The 20589-nt window shown below is 42.0% G+C and overlaps 1 protein-coding gene across 1 annotated transcript in view; it reads right to left on the reverse strand.

Moving 5' to 3' along the window:
• ESPNL (espin like) overlaps positions 1-14119 on the reverse strand; it is a 43994-nt gene extending 29875 nt beyond the window's left edge. Inside the window, exon 1 of the mRNA XM_073628891.1 lies at positions 13982-14119. Within this exon, the coding sequence (XP_073484992.1) occupies positions 13982-14119 (138 nt within the window). The remainder of the gene's footprint in view (positions 1-13981) is intronic.
• Positions 14120-20589: the final 6470 nt, after the last annotated feature.

The raw sequence follows: 20589 nt of genomic DNA on the forward strand, positions 1-20589 counted from the left end.
TCAGATATATATATTTAACGGATATTGCTGAGTTGTATCGTCTGATAATCTCATTGCTGGGTTTACCACCAGCGTTTGTTCGCCTTCGCTGGCGGTAGTTACACTGATATCAGTGTTATTAAAGAGCCATCAGCGGGTAAAAGTTTAAGTAGTGCAATAACTTTTCCTATGGAAGTGTAGCAAGATGCTACGTTGCATTCGCACAGGTTTTGCATTATATGCCCCAGCCAAGTTGGGGAGACTGAGGGCTGGGAGGGGGGAAAGGTTTTGTTGTCAGTTACATTTAAGGAATATTGTTTATTTTACACTGAAATGTATTAGAAGTCAACACATGTAGTATAAATTAATTTTGGGTTGCTGGGTCAAACCCGTACGGTGTGGGGTGTGGGTGAGTATGTCTCTGGCAAAGATATGTGACCAGTGTCTCAACAGTACTCAACAAATAAAATATGGCTAGCATAAAGTTCCTAACCTGGAACGTCAGAGGGATACGTGACAAGGTTAAGCGTACTGCAATCTTTGGATGCCTTAAGTCCTACCGGGCTGACATATCTGTTCTGGTTGAGACACACGTCACAGGTCAACCTCAGATTGTATTAAAACGCCCGTGGATAGGGTGGGCTTATCATGCCACACACACTCCATACTCTCGGGGAGTTTCCGTCCTAATTGCTAAGACCACTCCATTTGCTCTTATTTCAGTGCGGACGGATCCTCAGGGCAGGTTCATTTTCTTGCATTGTACTTTGTCTGGCACTCAATACCTCATAATGGCATTCTATATACCTCCACCGTATACTTCAAATCTAGTTAACAAGGGCTTTCTCTTTATGGAACAATACCCCACGATCCCTGCCATTTGGTTCGGAGATTTCAATATGGTTTTGGATCCGACAGTGGACAGGTTGCAGCTGAGTCGGAGCGCTCAACCCCCCATCACTACCCGTTTCGGGCGTACATTAACGGAATTCTCACTTACCGATACATGGCGTTATAAACACCCGGACACTCAGGCGTTCTCCTGCTTTTCAGCGACGCACTCCACTATGTCCCGAATAGATCTTATATTAATCTAGAATATTTTACTCCCCTTGTTAACAGACTCAGGCTATCACACTAGGTCTTTATCTGATCATGCTCCATGTTGGGCTTCCCTGCAGCTCGCCCCACAAGTAGGGCCCGGCGTGTGGCGTCTTCATCCCTTTTGGCTCTCTGCTATGGGGGATCAGGAGGACATATCTGGGGAGTGGCAGTTTTACTTTAATACTAACCGGGGGACAGCTCCAGTGGATATGGTCTGGGAGTCATTTAAGCTTCGTGTCCGTGCCATTTTGTCAACACGTATAAATAATGGAAACTGAATATAACCAGGTACAAAAAACGTCACCCCAGACCTGTGTTACCACCTCCGCGCTATGTTTAAAAATGTCAAACCCCTCCCAAAGCTGCCACTTAATAATAAAATATATGTAAACGGAATTCACCAAAAGGAAATTGTGGATGAATAGTGGCACTGATCCCTAGGTGGGGAGATGCCAGACACTCCTATCCAGCCAGTGAGCTGAATAGAGACGTGACTAAATCCAAAAGTGGAAAATTGACATATATTTCATCAATGATCCCTAGTGCCCCAAAAAGCAAATAATTCAATAGAAATGAATAAGAGCTGATGGAAATTATACATAACACTCAGTGAAGGTGATATATAAATATATAAATCCAAAGACAAGAATGATATATATAAAAAAATGAAAAAAATATATATACATAAAGTCCAGAAATCAATCAATCGTGAAAAAATGGATCATGAAAAAATTGAAGAAAGTCCAAAGAAAAGTGAAGGTGACTCCAAAACTGCTCAGCTGTGTTTTCAAACATCCACCACACCTCAATGACGTGAATCCACTCCCTTCTGAAGTTCAAACTCACCAGCTATTAAGGCCTCTCACTCTCGTGTTTGGCCTGACAGAGCTTCTAACCCACCTTCATGGGGGTTAACATACGAGCATACACATCCACTGCTCCATAGGAAAACCGCTTTTCTCAGGTTGGTAGTATGACATAAAGATAAAAAAGAAGCTCCAATAGTGTAATCCCGTTTAAAAGATTTAATCACACATAAAAAAACTTGCAATGAATTCACATTTGAAATAAAAACAACGGACAAATCACTTCACAGCAAATGGAGATATCCCACAGCACAGCAAGCAATGGCAACTGCAATAACAACAGGCGGCTACGGCGGACCCAGGAAGTGTGTGTGCTCACGTTCGTCTCACCCATTCGCAGCACTCGTCCCTTCACTGAAGCTCCGCTCTGTCCCCCTTCACTCCCTCCTCTAGCACTCGTCATACACGCCACCTGGGGATCAGCGCCACTATTCATCCACAATTTCCTTTTGGTGAATTCGGTTTACAACACGTATAAATAGATTGAAAGCCTCTTCAAAGGCACTACTTCAACAGGCCACTGAAAAATTAGACTCGATTACCAACGAGTTTAGGATAGATCCTACGTCTGACAAAGCTTCAGCACTTAAGTTTCAAACTCGTATAGTGGATCAATTACATTTCGAAAAGGCCAAACAGAAGCTCTTCTTCTCAAAGCAAAGGGTGTTCGAACAAGGAGAGCGGGAAAAAAAAAAAAATCTGTTCATACTGCACCATGGAAGTCCTCTTTGTTTTATATTTTGAGTGACATCGCCATCCTTAGTGGAGCAGCCTTGGTCCCCCTTATCCTCTCAGGAGTTCCTGTTATCACAACCTTGAATTGTTCCTATGGTTTTGGGAGACCCATTCCCGTGGCTTGGTGAGACCAACTTTTTGGTCTGTATAGCTGGTAAGGAGCCAATCTATTTCACTTTGGGTGTTCCGGTCTCCATTAGATTAAGGGACTTTTCTTCTATCACAGTGCTCATTGTAGCACTCGCCTATTGAATTTTCTCCTGCAATGCTATTGGGACTTTATATTCACAAATTTTACTACGTATAAGTATTTCTCACTTGGGATTATCATATTTAAAATTATTTTGTTTGTGCATCTTATATCACTGTTATTTATATGCATATTAGTGCTGTTTATTCTGAATACGTTTCACTTCATTTAATGATTTAACCTTCACATATGCTTGCATTAGTTTTCTTTTTTCAGCCTTGTTTTCACCTTTATTAATTTATTTAGCGCTGCACTATTTATATACTAAATAATAAATTATTCATTGAACTGCCAGTGCTACTCAGGAAAACTTATCACCACAAAACCAGAAAGTTTGGTTTACTGTAATTTGGTTTTAACATAAATTTCTCATATAACTTCACAGCAAGATGGTCATAATTATGTTGATGGTTATCCTGTGCTATGTAGTCTTCCTGCTTTACAAATACAGCTTTATCTATATGCAGGCTTGGGAGCGGGAATTAGGAGAGGAGATTGATTCGAATGACTGGTGGAAGTAGTTTCCTTGTACATGTAAGGATATCATGAACACAGCCCTGGCAGAGGGAGGATATAAGGTGCTTTCTAGATGGCACCTGGTGCTGGGTTGCCTCTCGAAAATGTACCAGGGGGCTTCCTCTCTGTGTTTTTGGGGATGTGGTCAACCTGGTACGATGTTCAACACATGGTGGACCTGTGCCAAGGTTCGCCGGTTTTGGATTAGAGTTCACTCGCTGATCTAGACAATGGTGAATATAGTTCTTCTTCTTAACAAGCCTGTCGTCGATGCTCCCAAGCATGTTCAAACTTTAATACACTTCATGTTTCTTGTGGCAAAAATCGCTATAGCTGGGAAGAAACCAGTGGTAGATTTAGCTATTATGAAATATAAACTGACATGGATCATGCTCAAAGATAAGCTGGTCAGTAGGGATGGGCCTGAACACCCCTCGGTTCGGTTTGCACCAGAACATACCGAACAGGCAAAAAATTCGGCAGAACACACGAACACCGTTAAAGTCCATGGGACACGAACATGAATAATCAAAAGTGCTCATTTTAAAGGCTTATATGCAAGTTATTGTCATAAAAAGTGTTTGGGGACCTGGGTCCTGCCCCAGGGGAATTTATCAATGCAAAAAAAAGTTTTAAAAATGGCCGTTTTTTCGGGAGCAGTGATTTTAATAATGCTTAAAGTGAAACAATAAAAGTGAAATATTCCTTTTAATTTCGTACCTGGGGGGTGTTTATAATATGCCTGTAAAGTGGCACATTTTTCCCGTGGTTAGAACAGTCCCTGCACAAAATGACAATTCTAAAGGAAAAAAAGTCATTTAAAAGTACTCACGGCTATAATTATGGAAGAGCCCTGGGGCCATCATGAAAAAAAAAAACTGAATTTTGACTTTGAGACTCAGAATTCTGAGACTGAAATTCAGAATTGTAAGTTTAAAAAAAAAATCTACAGAATTCTGAGATTAAAAGTCAAAATTCTGAGATTAAAAGTCAGAATTCTGAGATTCAAAGTCAGAATTCTGAGTTTCAAAGTCAGAATTCTGAGTTTCAAAGTCAGAATTCTGAGATTAAAAGTCAAAATTCTGAGTTTCAAAGTCAGAATTCTGAGATTAAAAGTCAGAATTCTAAAAATTAAAGTCAGAATTCTGATTTAAAGTCAGAATTCTGAGATTAAAAGTCAGAATTCTGAGTTTATAAATATAGTAGTCTCTATAATCTAGGAAGATTTTAGGACCAATGAGCAATAATGTAGTAACACCCACAGACCATCATTCTGCAGACATACATGTCTTCTGCTCTGTATATGGATATGTAAATCTATCTTATTAACAGCACACAGTACAGGGAAGCAGGCAGTGCTGGGTTCTCTGGTTCCACGACTGAACTAATAGTTCCTCTGTTTGCTGTCTTATCCTTCTTCTCTGTCATCTGCTCTAACATAAAGAGCCATGCTGAAAACGTGTATTGTGTGTGAGTGAGGGGGACACAGCCTCCATAGATAGCAGAACATAATGGCCAGCACAGCACAGCTCTGCACCCCAACTTGTAGGAAACATTGCACTATTGCCCCTACATTGGGGAATTGTGAATCGCAGAATTCTGACTTTGAAACTCAGAATTCTGACTTTGAAACTCAGAATTCTGACTTTGAAACTCAGAATTCTGACTTTAAATCTCAGAATTCTGACTTTTAATCTCAGAATTCTGACTTTGAAACTCAGAATTCTGACTTTTAATCTCAGAATTCTGACTTTAAATCTCAGAATTCTGACTTTTAATCTCAGAATTCTGACTTTAAATCTCAGAATTCTTTAGATTTTTTTTTTTTTAAACTCATGATTCTGACTTTGAATCTCAGAATTCTGAGTTTCAAAGTCAGAATTCTGACTTTGAATCTCAGAATTCTGACTATCAAACTCAGAATTCTGACTTTCAAACTCAGAATTCTGTAAAAAATTTTTTTTTTTTCAAAATCATAATTCTGTATTTTTTTTATGATGGCCCCAGGGCTCTTCCATATATAATGAATTGTCGGTCCTGGCAATACAGATAAAAGAAGTCATTGAAAAAAACGGCATGGGATCCCCCAGTCCATTGATTATTAAGGGGAACCCCGAACCAAAATGTAAAAAAAAAATTGCGTGGGGGTCCCCTCAAATTCCATACCAGGCCCTTCAGGTCTAGTATGGATCTTAAGGGGAACCCCGTGCCAATTTTTTTTTTTTAAATGACGCGCGGTCCCCTTCAAAATCCATATCAGACCCTTCAGCTCTGGTATGGATTTTAAGGGGAACCCCGCGCCAAAATTAAAAAAAAATTGCATTGGGGTCCCCCCAAAATTCCATGGCCAGACCCTTATCCAAGAATGCAACCTGGCAGGCAGCAGGAAAAGAGGGGGGACGAGAGAGCGCCCCCTCTTCTGAACTGTACCAGGCCACATGCCCTCAACATGGGGAGGGTGCTTTGGGGTAGCCCCCCAAAGCACCTTGTCCCCATGTTGATGGGGACAAGGGCCTCATCCCCACAACCTTTGCCCGGTTTTTGTTGGGGTCTGCGGGCGGGGGACTTATCGGAATCTGGAAGTCCCCTTTAACAAGGGGACCCCCAGATCCCGGCCTCCCCCGCTGTGTGAAATGGTAACGGGGTACAAATGTGTCCCTACCATTTCACAAAAAAGTGTCAAAATGGTACAAAAGACAAGACACAACTTGGGACAAGTCCTTTATTAAAAAATAAAAATATCCCACGAAGTCCATTCATCTTCTTCTCTCGTTCCACCGCCAGACGGAAAAAAAAAAAACCAAAGCCGCGACCGACCCGCCTCCATGGGAGGCACCCGCCGTATGACGCGTCCTCGCAGGTGACAGTTGTTTTATAACTGAGGGCGGTGCCACATGGTGATGTTCCCGGGTGACCCCGCCCCCCTCTGACGCACGGGGAGGGCCACCCATTTACCTAACCGGGTGGCCCCACCCCCCTCTGTCACCTGCAAAGACGCGTCATATGGCGGGTGCCTCCCATTTTGACACTTTTTTGTGAAATGGTAGAGGTACATTTGTACCCCGTTACCATTTCACACAGGGGGGAAGCCAGGATCTGGGGGTCATGTGGACCTGAAGGGTCTGGTATGGATTTTGAGGGGGGGCCCCACGCAATTTTTTTTTAATTTGGTTCGGGGTTCCCCTTAATATTCATACCAGACCCAAAAGGCCTGGTAATGGACTGGGGGAATCCCATGGCAGGACCTGGGTCCCCAAACACTTTTTATGACAATAACTTGCATATAAGCCTTTAAAATGAACACTTTTGATTTTTCATGTTAATGTCCCATAGACTGTCGCTTTAACGGTGTTCCGGCGGCTTTCAAATTTGCCCAGACACCGCATATTGTTCAGTATTCTGCAGAACACCCGAACAACCAAAGTTCGTCCTGAACTTATGCTCGGGCTGAACCGTTCGCCCATCCCTACTGGTCAGTATCTTGCAGGATAAGACTGCTAAATTTGACCGGATCCTTGGATTAAGTATTTCCAACTTCCAGATTTCTTGAGACATAGGATGCTATCTTTCCTTAAGGGGGCTTACTTAGCTTAGTAGACTTTGTAGTCATCTCACTCTTGAAGTCTAAGTAGTGAGTGTCTGTCTTGTTATGTCCCGTCTGTAATTTTGGGTCAAAACCTATTAAATACAACCTCCCCCCCTTTCACGTCCCTTGTTCCCCTCCACCCTCCTTTATCCTCAAAAACTGTCCCCTTTCTTGTTTCCTGGAATACCCTCATTTCCTTTTAAATTTCCAGTATTCTTGATTCCCGATATGGACATTTGAATTACATCCATCAGATGCCCTGTACCGATGAAGTCTGCAGTCTCTTTAAGTAGAAGAAAAAGAGAAAACATTGCAAACTAAATGCATAAATTCAACAAATGACACAAGACCCTGTTATTTCACATTTCCATGTGCTGCTCCTTTAAGATCGCTCTTCCATAGGGCGGGCATGTTCAAGGGATGGACGATGATAAAGGAGTCCTTGCACGCTGCCCCAGCGTCCAGACGAAGTTACGCAATAGCATTGTGAAACGCGTTGATGTCATTTCCGCCCAGACGCCACGCTACAATGGTATCCCCGCTGTGTTGGCGAACCCTCTAAGAAACCGATCGGTTACTACTCCCTCTAAACGGGTAGAGGGAGGACAGTGAGAGGCTTTTTCTCAATGGACCAACAGCAGCCCCTATATGAGAAACAGTGGAAGCGGACTTTATCGGCTTAGAAGCATTGCTCTCTCAGATGACATCCAACCAGAAGGTATCCCTATAGACCAGGTGATATGGCTAAGGTAAAGTTGCCCTACTCTGGAGGATGAATTACATTGACCGGCCTTATATCTGCAATCAGGAGGGGTAATGTATGATCGAGGCAGGACGCCAGCTCTACACCTGTACTCCCATGTAGTGCATAGTAACTAGGGTCAAAGTCAACAGTGGACTTGCCATATCAGTATATACCTACAATCAGGCTAAATTCAGTTTATATTGAAGCCTTTATTATTTTTTGATGGGTACTCTGTCTTGACAGTCCACTTGCTACTGTGCCACTGACTTTATTATTACTGCATCTCAGCCTTATTTTTACACACAGGACTGATTGGACTCCATGGTTTCCCTCTCTTCCTCCCACCCATCCTATTTTCATGGCTAGAGCCTCCAGGGGGTTGGTGTTGGGTTATTTTACTCACAGCAGTTGCTGAATAGTCGGTATTTCCGAGTGGGTATAACCAGCTCCAATTTCCTTGGCGTCCGGACGTTTTTTTAATTGTTTTATGTTGTCTATGTCCCACATGTATGTGCATGTGTCTGATTGATCCATTGTGACCAGCCACCACGTGATTTGAAAATTAGAGAATGGTAGTGCGTGTATGACCTGGTCCGGCCAATCCAATGGAAAGACAAACAAAGCCTAGTGCTCATGGGCACAGCAAAACCACTCAGGATTTTTAGGACAGACCAGGAAAGTATTTAAAATATATTTTATTGAAAAATAATTTTGTATTGTATTGAAACAGTAGAAACATTAAAATCAATCAGTGCAAAAATACAAACATAGCTGTAGCTGCCCTCTTTTATGTGATAGGCTAGTGCACGTAGCTGTTAGAGATGATGCCTGACATGTTTCAGACTCATACATCCTTCTTCATAGGCTCTGTGTCATCTAAAGCATACATATTCTATAATATAAACATATTTAAGCATTAGTACAATAATACAATCTCACTAAGGATCGACTTTTAGTTGGGGTTGGATACCCATATAAACAATGGACATGGCAAAGGAGACTATACTCACATGGATGAGCTGATCACTACTGGATACAGAGGGGGATCGGCAGTGTGGATTAAGTCTGCACTGTTGCTGCCTTGCGATGCGGAACAGATGGTGAGTGACTGATGTAATGAACCAACAGCATGGAAAAGCGAGGGCTAGGCAGCCCAACAGTGACTGCGAGAACCCCCGCTGATTGGAGTGATCACTTCCGTCAGCATAAGGTCGGCCAAGTACAGAAAATGAACTTATGGCTTCCTGTCTATTGGAAGACAAAAAGACAGAAGCATGATGGTGAGTGTAATGGTCTTGATCAGGAGCGGATAGCAAATTCAAAGTGAAAGAGTAAAAAAGTAGGAGCAAAGCTCACCATGTAGAGGAGTAATCACATATCTGTGGGTCCTAGCAGCAAGCACCAACAATGTGAGTGCTGCTGCTGGCCGGAAGTTTAAATAGCCAGTAAGGCTATTGCAAACAGCTGAGAGCAGGTTGCAAAAAGCACCCGACTCAGCTGTGGCCGATGAGGCAGAGTATTGCACCACGAGTGGCTGCAACCATCTGCCTCAGAGTTCCCTGGCAGAGCGGCGCAGGCCCGCCCAGGGGTAGGGGCGGGGTCGCGTCACCCTACCAACGCCATGCGTGTAGCCCGCCCCCCTGCGCCCCAGGCTGGGACACAAACAGGAAGGAGCGCAGCCTGAAGGCTGGGCTCCAATGGGCAAAGAGCCCCCGAACCAATGCCAAGCAGGCAGGGATTGGAAGTCTCCCGTGCGCTGGGCAGTGAAGACAGGATGCCCAGCCAAACGCCCCATGCAGAGAACTAACTGCTAAGAAAGATGAAAAAATAAAATGTTGAAACATATGCATGTATAAGAACATGCAGATGTGACAATCTAGCATATGCCCACCAGGAAGGGGAGAGTGCACCACCCAGTGGTACAGAGCGATCAGCTCAAGCATGGAAGCCATCAAAGACAATACATCACCAATTGGCTCTAAAGGAACATCTAGAAACAAATACAACAATAATGTGCAAAAATACATTATACATGGCTCAATCAGATACAGAAATGGAAAAAGTGAGAAACCAAATTAAACATATAATGGGCCCACAATGTATGGCATTAATAGGACTGTGCTGGTATAATGGGACACATAAGGAAAATATAGATAATCAGATGTACAAAAAACCCTCTCTGATATAGATTAAAGGTCCAATTAACAAACCCCTGATTGGAAGCCCTCCAAAAAGGGCTTGAAATTAAAGGCCTCATTGAGGCCTGAAGATGCGGTAGCACTGAAGTGGAATATCCACCTCTCACTCTGTAAGAGTGCTTATTAGAGTCACCCCCTCTGGGGCTAGTGGGAATGTGGTCCAAAGCCAAAAATCGCACTTTGGGAGTGCAGTCAGCGTGCACTGTATGGCAATGTCTGTCAATGGGGAGATCCAGATCCTTTTTGTCGATACTCACAATATGTCGATAAATTCGTCGCCAGGCAGGTGGTTTAGTTTTATCCACGTAAAAACAACTGCATTCGCACTGCATCAGGTAAACCACCCCTGCGGTGCGACAGTTTACAAAGTATTTGGATCTGAATTGCTCTCCATTGGGTAGCACTACGGTTTTTTTGATATTCATGTATTGGCAGTAATTGCAATTACCGCATCTAAAGGTACCTGTTAGTTTGCTGCGATCACGTGTGTTGGCCTTAAATTCGCTATGGACCAATTTGTCTCCTTGAGAGGGGGCTCACTTTTTTGGCATATAAAATCGTTTGAGGACTATCAAAAGAAAGATATCAATCCATTCGGACTTCGGGTTCAAATTTTCCCCTCCTTTGAGAGGATTGAACCAGAGATTAAGGCCGCCTGGGAGAAAGTACTTAAACAATGTTCAGCCGAACTCATGAATTTACTAATTCAGGAGTATCGTAGGAGAATTACAGAGCTTGAAACTAAAATTGACACTATTAACCTTTAACTCAAAAAATTCAAAACACATATTCTTTATGACCAGCTAGAAGCCCAACTAAGGGAGAGGTTTGATAAATTCAATAAGGACATCTTGATCAAAAAAGATAAAAACATTTTTAGGGACAAAAAGGCCTTCCAAGAGGAACGGGCCTATAGGAGGATTGATGGACATCGAACGTATCACTCCAAACCCACAGTTTTTCAATGGGTTAATACCCAAAAACATCAAAAACATCTAAAACCATTAGTCCTCCGAACACCTCATAACCTGCATCAGCCCAAGCAAACGGATGCAGACGCCAGAAGCGTGGCCATCCGAAAAACATTTTGAACAATGACGTTTCTGACACTGACGATTCCTCAACTTCATAGGTTGGAGAACACTCCAATCCCCCACACAAGACCACTCACAGTAATGCCCATATCAATCCAATACCCCTAGATCTAATTCACTTCCAGCAACATCGCATCAAAGCAATTTTTTTAGACCGTTTGTGGGCACAAAACAAAAAGCACCAGGAAAGCACAAACATTCACTCTCACAAATCCAAGAAGTGCCCATCACCTCACACTCGCTAAATATCATTAATCTTTCTGACCACACTTTTTTTTTTTTTAATTCTTTTTATTTATTTCAGAAAAAAAAGTTACATAACAGAGCCTCTGGGTATTCCCTGGCTCAAGGTGTATAAAACATTAGACAAGGCATACCATACCTTAACTACTGGCCTAAACTAGTTAAACAAACAAAACAACCCCATAGCTTGCTGCTAAAAATAACAGGATAAGTGTAATGCTCAGCAAATTACATAGATATGTGATATACGACAGGTATAACTCAGAAAAAAAATAAAATAAAATAAATGAATAAAAAAAAAAAAAAATCTACCACCAAGTGGGTAATTATAGGCACGTGGTTAGTCAGAATGCACCCCCCGTGGGGACAGTCAGAGGAACCATCATCTCTTATGTGAGATCAAATCAGACCGGTAGTCCCAGACTCTAACCATGTGTTCCAAAACTTTTGAAACTTCAGGGGACATCCTCTACTATAGTATGTTTCCTTACTTAAGGTAACTGCAAGGTTGACTAATGATTTCCATGCATTCAGGGTGAGGGCAGACATGGGAGCTCTCCACTTGAGTATGATGAGTTTCCTGGCACAGAAGAGAAGCAATCCTAGTAGTGTACGAACCGCCCTCAAAGGGGCAAGAGCATCTACCAGGCCAAGTAGGCAAATCTCTATCTTTTGGGGTATAGGAATTGTGGTCAGTTTAGTGATGAAGGTTATGATTAATGACCAATAATGCTGTACATCAGGGCATGACCAGATCATATGTAAGAAACCCGCAGAGTCAGCTCGACAGCGCCAACAGTGCGACGTTCAGTCTGGATATACTTTGTGAAGCCTGTATGGAGTATAATAAAACTTGTGTAGTATTTTAAACTGAATCAACCGATCTCTAGAAGAGACCAGGTGTCCAAAGGGGTAGTCCCAGATATCCTCCCAGTCCTCCTCATCCAACTCCGGCAGCTCCAACGCCCAGAAGTCACAAAGTCTCTCCAGACCGTGATGCATGGTAGGGTGCCTTGTAAATTGTGGATAGTGGTTTAGTTAACGTCTCTTTGACGTAAAAGCGATTCTGTGTTTGACTGGTAAAGGGTCAGGGGAGAGCCCCCGATCTGTGCCCTGTAGGTGTGACGGAGCTGCAAGAATTGGAATAAGTACACATTGGGTAAGTCAGATCTAGATTTAAGTTGGTCAAATGTCAGCAGTGCATCGACGCAATAAAATAAAGGAAAAAATCAGGGCAGGCTAGGCGCCCCTTGGTCCAAGGTCTTTGGAGAATAGACAATCGGAAATGAGGGGGGGCGGAGCCCCACAAAAAGCTGGATATATGAGAATTTAGCCGCTTAAAAAGTGCCTTGGGTATCCACATTGGAGAATGGCGCACTACATACAGAAGAGGGGGATGTAATTTCATTTTAATTAAATGTATCCTTCTAATCAATGTAAGGGAGAGGTTAGCCCACGCTTTAAACCTATTTTGAAAAATTTGTAGGAGAGGGAGAAGGTTAGGCTTGCAGAAGTCCTGTACTCTGGGGGAAATATGGATGCCAAGATATTTTATACTCTCAGCCCATTGTAGTGGAAGTGACGGATCCGCTAACTGTGTAGCACCCGGATCCACTGGCATTATCTGGGACTTGTCCCAAGTAATTCTTAATCCTGACATATCAGCGAAGCGTGAGAGGAGCTCTAACGCTGCCCGGAGGGAGGGCCCCAGATCCTGGAGGAAAATCCGACCACACTTTATCCACAAATGAGATCTCAGTTTTGGAGAAAGGTCTCACCTTCTGTCCTGTAACACACATTGACAAATTTGAGCTCATTAAAGATATACACTTGTTTATTCGTAATCTCCTGCTGAAGTGTCTCTACACTAAAACACATTCAACTAATTGTCCATTTCATACCACCACTGAAGCTATTGCTCTCCAAAATCTCACTGATCTATTGGATGAAAATGAGCCAACTGAACTTATAGATTCTATAGATCTTGAAATCCTATTGGCTGAGGTGGATGGGGTCACTCCGACACCTTCTCCACCCAAAGCTAAAAACATTTCTTTGAAAAAAAAGTCAAGCCTATATCCTCAACCTAGTACAAATCCAAATGCTGCAACATTTTTAAAATTGGTCTCTAAGGACATACTGTACGTGGTTTAAAATATTCACCTTATAGACACAAACATCTCACATATAGTGAACAACTAGCATTACAATCATTAAAGGAAAATCCTGCTATAACCATAAAACCAGCTGATAAAGGCGGTAACATTGTCATTCAGAACAATGTAGATTTTGTCAACATGTGCCAAGATATCTTAGACAATCCACAGTGGTACAAACATATACCTAGATCCTTGATCGATGGCTTTGTACAGCAATTTTATGTACTGGTAGATCAGGCATACAATCAATACATTATTGACAGAAACATTTGGCAATTTGTGAGAACACCGTTCCCACGTGAGGCAACATTTTATGCACTTCCGAAAGTGCATAAAAATGTTCAAAAGCCCCCAGGTAGTGTCTGGGAGGGGTAGTCTCACAAACAACTTGAGTAGATACATAGGTAGGTTGCTTCAACCAGGTGGAGGCATTACCATCCTACATTAGAAACACAACACATCTCCTTCAGATCTTGCATGGCCTCCACGTCGGTGGTGACACTTACCTGGTCACCATTGACGTGGGGGCCCTGTACAGTTCCATCCCACATCTCAGGCCTCTCAGTAATCCGACATATTTTGTTGGGTTCAGGGGAACACACCGACTTGTTGGTAGACTTTGTCGTGACAGCTTTGGAGTTCATTCTTAAGCACAACTTTTTTTCATTTAATGGTTCCCACTACCTCCAGGTACAGGGTGTTGCCATGGGCACTTGTTGCGCACCAGCATACACCAACCTGTACCTGGGGGAGTGGGAAAGACTACTGTTTATGGATGCTGAGGCAGCTAGCTATACTGGGCATGTGGTAGCATGGTATCGCTACATAGATGATGTAATTTTGATATGGGATGGTTCGACTACACTTTTGTTGGAATTTTTGGAATATATGAATTCGAAAAATACTTTCAATTTACAATTTACAATGACTTACAATATATCTAGGATCTCTTTCTTGGATCTGACCATCACCAAAGACAGTGATGGTTCTTTCCAAAGTGAACTCTTTAGAAAATCCACGGCAGGAAACACTATTCTGGCAGCGTCCAGTTTTCATCCTGAACCATTACTGGCGTCCATTCCTTTTGCCCAATATATCAGGGCCAGACGAAATTGTTCCAGCGATGCCCTCTTTGATTAAGAGGCTGCTATACTCAGACAAAGACTACGTGCCAGAGGATACTCTAATGATATCCTCAAAAAGGCATACAAGATAGCCAGAGAAAAATGCAGGAGGGATCTTCTCTTTTCCAAAAACACAATTAGTGAATCTTCTCCCATAAGTGTTATTACCAGATATTGCCAACAACATCGACAAATCAGAAACAAATTAAAAAAATACTGGCATCTATTAAGTATGGACACTACGTTAGCACCTTTTGTATCAACACAACCCCTCATTAGCTATTGAAGAGCCCCCTCTCTACGAGACAAATTGGTCCATAGAGAATTTAAGGCCAACATACGTGATCGCAGCAAACTAACAGGTACCTTTAGATGTAGTAATTGCAATTACTGCCAATACATGGACATCAAAAAAATGGTAGTGCTACCCAATGGAGAGCAATTCAGATCCAAATACTTTGTAAACTGTCGCACCGCAGAGGTGGTTTACCTGACACAGTGCGAATGCAGTTGTTTTTACATGGGTAAAACTAAACTACCCTTCTGGTGACAAATTTATTGACATATTGTGAGTATCAACAAAAAGGATCCGGATCTCCCCATTGGCCAACACTGCCGTAAAGTGCACGCTGACTGCACTCCCAAAGTGTGATTTTTGACTTTGGACCATATTCTCACTAGCCCCAGAGGGGGTGACTCTAATAAAGCACTCTTACAGCGTGAACTGAGGTGGATATTCCACCTCAATGCTACCGCACCTTCAGGCCTCAATGAGGCCTTTAATTTCAAGCCCTTTTTGGAGGGCTTCCAATCAGGGGTTTGTGAAATGGACCTTTAATCTATATCAGAGGGGGTTTTTTGTACATCTGATTATATATATTTTCCTTATGTGTCCCATTATACCAGCACAGTCCTATTAACAATACCATACATTGTGGGCCCATTATATGTTTAATTTGGTTTCTCACTTTTTCCATTTCTGTATCTGATTGAGCCATGTATAATGTTGTATTTTTGCACATTATTAATTGTTGTATTTGTTTCTAGATGTTCCTTTAGAACCAATTGGTGATGTATTGTCTTTGATGGCTTCCATGCTTGAGCTGATAGCTGTACCACTGGGTGGCGCACTCTCCCCTTCCTGGTGGGCATATGCTAGATTGTCACATCTGCATGTTCTTATACATGCATATGTTTCAACATTTTATTTTTTCATCTTTCCTAGCAGTTAATTCCCTGCATGGGGCGTTTGGCTGGGCGTCCTGACTTGACTGCCCAGCGCGCAGGAGACTTCCAATCCCCGCCTGCTTGGCGCTGGTTCGGGGTCTCTTTGCCCATTGGAGCCCAGCCTTCGGGCTGCGCTCCTTCCTGTTTGCGTCCCAGCCTTGGGCGCAGGGGGGCGGGCTACACGTGTGCCGTTGGCAGGGTGACGCGGGACGCGGCCCCGCCCCTACCCCTGGGTGGGCCCGCGCCGCTCTGCCAGGGAACTCTGAGGCAGATGGTTGCAGCCACTCGTGGCGCAATACTCTGCCTCATCGGCCACAGCTGAGTTAGGTGCTTATTGCAACCTGCTCTCAGCTGTTTGCAATAGCCTTACTGGCTATTTAAACTTCCAGTCAGCAGCAGCACTCACATTGTTAGTGCTTGCTGCTAGGACCCACAGAATTGGGATTACTCCTCTACATGGTGAGCTTTGCTCCTACTTTTTTACTCTTTTACTCCTGATCAAGACCATTACACTCACCATCATGCTTCTGTCTTTTTGTCTTCCAATAGACAGGAAGCCATAAATTAATTTTCTGTACTTGTTGGCCGACCTTATGCTGACGGGAGTGATCACTCCAATCAGCGGGAGTTCTCGCAGTCACTGTTGGGCTGCCTAGCCTTCGCTTTTCCATGCTGTTGGTTCATTACATCAGCCACTCACCATCTGTTCTGCACAGCAAGGCAGCAACAGTGCAGACTTAATCCACACTGCCGATCCCCCTCTGTATCCAGTAGTGATCAGCTCATCCATGTGAGTATAGTCTCCTTTGCCATGTCCATTGTTTATATGGGTATCCAACCCCAGCTAACAGTCGATCCTTAGTGAGATTGTATTATTGTACTAATGCTTAAATATGTTTATATTATAGAATGTGTATGCTTTAGATGACATAGAGCCTATGAAGAAGGAAGTATGAGTCTGAAACATGTCAGGCATCATCTCTAACAGCAACGGGCACTAGCCTATCACATAAAAGAGGGCAACTACAGCTATGTTTGTATTTTTGCACTGATTGATTTTAATGTTTCTACTGTTTCTTTAAAATACAAAATTATTTTTCAATAAAATATCTTTTAAATACTTTCCTGGTCTGTCCTAAAAATCCTGAGGGGGTATGCTGTGCCCATGAGCACTAAGCTTTGTTTGTCAGCTACCACGTGATTTGAGCTAGTTTAGTACCAGTAACCTCAATCTGCTACCATGTTTTTCATACTTACTTAATAAAATGTTTATATTTTATACTATCCAGTATGTGTTCACTGTCATTCAATAAGCCCCAACTTCCCTTTTTCCCCTTCTGTTTGAGAATTATTTTTGTTTACAGCTGACTAAGCAGTGTGGGCGGTGGAGGCATTCGGACAAATCTTTCTTTCTCCTTTTGTTTGCTTTTCATTCTTCTTCCCCTCCTTCTCTTCTTTTGTTCCTTTTTTTTTGGGGCTTTTCTTCTTTTTAATTCCCCCTTTTTCCCCCTCCTCCCCTTTTCTTTCTTGGATTCGCACTTCCCTTTTCATTTAGTTATGTTGCTTCCACTTGTAGTTGCACTTTATGTACATTTATCACCCGGTGGGTGGTGGCGAAGTATGGGTTCAAATGTTTTCTGAGTGGGATTGCTGTTTGCTCTAAAAGGACCTTTTTCCTTTATGTTGAATTTCTAATTTATATGGCATCCCTTTGTGTCGGAAATAACTAATGGTATAATATATGATTCCCCTTTTATACCTGTTCTTAATGTTTTGATATACCCGCGTTGTGGACCCTATTCTTGAAAAATGTAAACTATTGAAACAGCAAATACAGTTCTGTGTATAAAGTTGTTATAGTCCAGTGTAGTGGAACAGCATATAGTGGGTATGTAACCATGACTATGCGATGGTATTCATAATTAGTATGGGCGCCACTATTAGGATATATGCTGTTTCCATATTTTCAGACAGATGGCATTAGGATTTTAGAATTGCAGCAAGTTCCAGAAGACTAGATTAGCATCTACCATAACATTTGGTGAATGCAAGGTTAAAAATTCTAGTTGCCTGTCTATAATGGTCATCCAATAGACTATAACAAGTATGCAGATCAAGAGCCCAGACTTCAAAGGCTGCATGCTTGCTCTGAAAAACACCAGAAATTACTTCTGCATTCACATTTATGGAATCTGAATAGACAGTAGTTTTGAATCAATGAATTTATATATAGTAAATAAAGGAGTATGGGGAAATTGAGATTTAATAATGATGAAATGTAACAACATACAATTTACTCAACATATCTTGGTCAGGAGCAGACATCATTGCCTGTGCACTTTGAGTTATTGATGGGAAGGTAAGTCCACTGCTACTGCTACTTGAAATATCACATAACACACTGCCATTGACTGTGCAGCTACACAGTGTACAGTAGCTAATGGCAAGATGTGCCAGGGAAAACAGGCAGCTACAACTGCAGGCTCAATACACTTATTGTCCGTATTTGTGATTTCCTAATGGCCAATTATCCCCTATGTGGAGCAACATAACAATAAAACAAATGCAAAGTGCTTCTTTGCCTAGGAGCCCAGTGCAGTCTATTCCATGGGGTTTAATGCTGCAAATATCCACTCTGTATATACAATTTAATAGCTTTTTCTGCCACTAAAACCATAATCAGCTCCCTGTATTAGTAGATATCGCAAACACTGAACCAGTGCCATCAGCAAAATTTAATTCACCAGCCTAATCCTACATATATTATTGTAGAAAAAACATTTCATAGGCAAGGTATCTAAGGGGATTCCCATAAGGGTGTTTGTAAGCTGCCTTGCCAACTAAATGACAACATTAGATAATGCATAGATAAGAGTCAATTGGCACAGAGGCTTATGTCTTCACATTGCCTACTGCAGCATCCCCTGACTTTCGGCATGTGCGGCTGTTCAGTGGTTTTTAGCTTACAACGTATCAGTATTGTGGCATACACAATGATATCAGGATAGGGTTACTTCATAAGAGGAAGATCTGGGATTTTCCATAAGAGGGTACAATGATTCTGTGAGAGGCTTACAACTGTAAGCACATTCCTGCATACCACTGCTCCTATATCTCATCAAACCACCACTTTCTTCCTCTCTTCACGCCTATCTTATCTTACCAACAAGTCATTTTTAACCTAAATATAAACCACTCGCCAAACATCAGTTCACAACAGCACCTGACATGTGTCAGAAATGTTACACACTAACAAAAAGCTTTTCCGTGTACTGTATAAAGCGAGGTCATTTTGGGCTTCTGCACAAATTTTTGTGCATTTATGGCTACATATGCAACCATATGTAAGGGCTTTAGATCAGCCATAAAATACAACAATCACACGCTCTAATCAAAACTATTGTAATAGAAATGTAGGGCTGCCAATTATCTATTTTTGAATATATTCATTACCTGGCTGTTAAAATGACCCTATGACTTCATGTAACATGTAAAGCCATATGCCTGTTCTTAACAATCGAATTCTGTCGAATGGCGCTGTTGGAGAATTTTCATGTGATCAGCAACTGCAGCCAATAGGCTGTAGTAAAAGTTCTATAATAAGGGAATTGGCGCTGTTCTATTGTATATACACTGGATATTAATTGTGTTGATAAAAATTATATATAAAATATATATTCATGAATACAACAAATATATGTGTAGAAAATTGTAGTGAAATAAGGAGTCAAATATAAGTGAAATACTCCTACACCAATACACTATATGATAAAGTGCAAAGTGCTAGAACAAACATAATCAAATATATCAATAAAAATAAAAATATGCAAACATTCCAAAATTGTGATAAAAAGGTTGTGCAAAATATCAAAACATTCTAAACCACTCTGATGTACAAAACCAATAAATAAGCAGAGTGATAAAAAGGTATTAAGGAGTGCTAAAAATTGGTGAAAGAGACTGTTTTCAAAATGAAAAAAATGAAATAATGTCCCAAAAATTATGTATTCAAAAAAATTATAGTATGTCCTTTCGATCAGTGGCAATATTCTTAATGTGGTAAGTGCTCCCCATCTTCCACTGCACCCCCACTCGTGCCCTCACTCACCAGAGTGCCCAACCCCTGCAGGGGTAAAAGGCATGTAGACCAAATCCAGCACGCCTCAGATGACGTCTTGATGACGAAACGCGCAAGGCGTGGCCACGTGATACGCATACGTCTACCTCTTGTGTACGATTCTTCCGGGTTTGAACAGGCGGACGGTGGAACGCACGCCGTAACACGCTGCCTACTCAGCCATAGGCTCTGAACTTGTTAGCGGAGCGCTGTTAGCTCCCTCTTTCATATTTTAAACATATATTTTTTAACAATAAACTATATTATTTTTCGGATTCACGCTATGAGAGCTATTTTTCTCTGTCACAAATGGATGTTTAATGCTGGGGGAACCGCGATACCAGAGAAGGGGAGGACGGCCACTGGACCGAAGATTGTCACTAAAGAACATCTTTGCTGGATTTGGTCTACATGCCTTTTACCCCTGCAGGGGTTGGGCACTCTGGTGAGTGAGGGCACGAGTGGGGGTGCAGTGGAAGATGGGGAGCACTTACCACATTAAGAATATTGTCACTGATCGAAAGGACATACTATAATTTTTTTGAATACATAATTTTTGGGACATTATTTCATTTTTTTCATTTTTAAAACAGTCTCTTTCACCAATTTTTAGCACCCCTTAATACCTTTTTATCACTCTGCTTAT

This window comes from Aquarana catesbeiana, linkage group LG04, assembly GCF_042186555.1.
Source record: "Aquarana catesbeiana isolate 2022-GZ linkage group LG04, ASM4218655v1, whole genome shotgun sequence".
Classification (NCBI taxonomy): domain Eukaryota; kingdom Metazoa; phylum Chordata; class Amphibia; order Anura; family Ranidae; genus Aquarana; species Aquarana catesbeiana.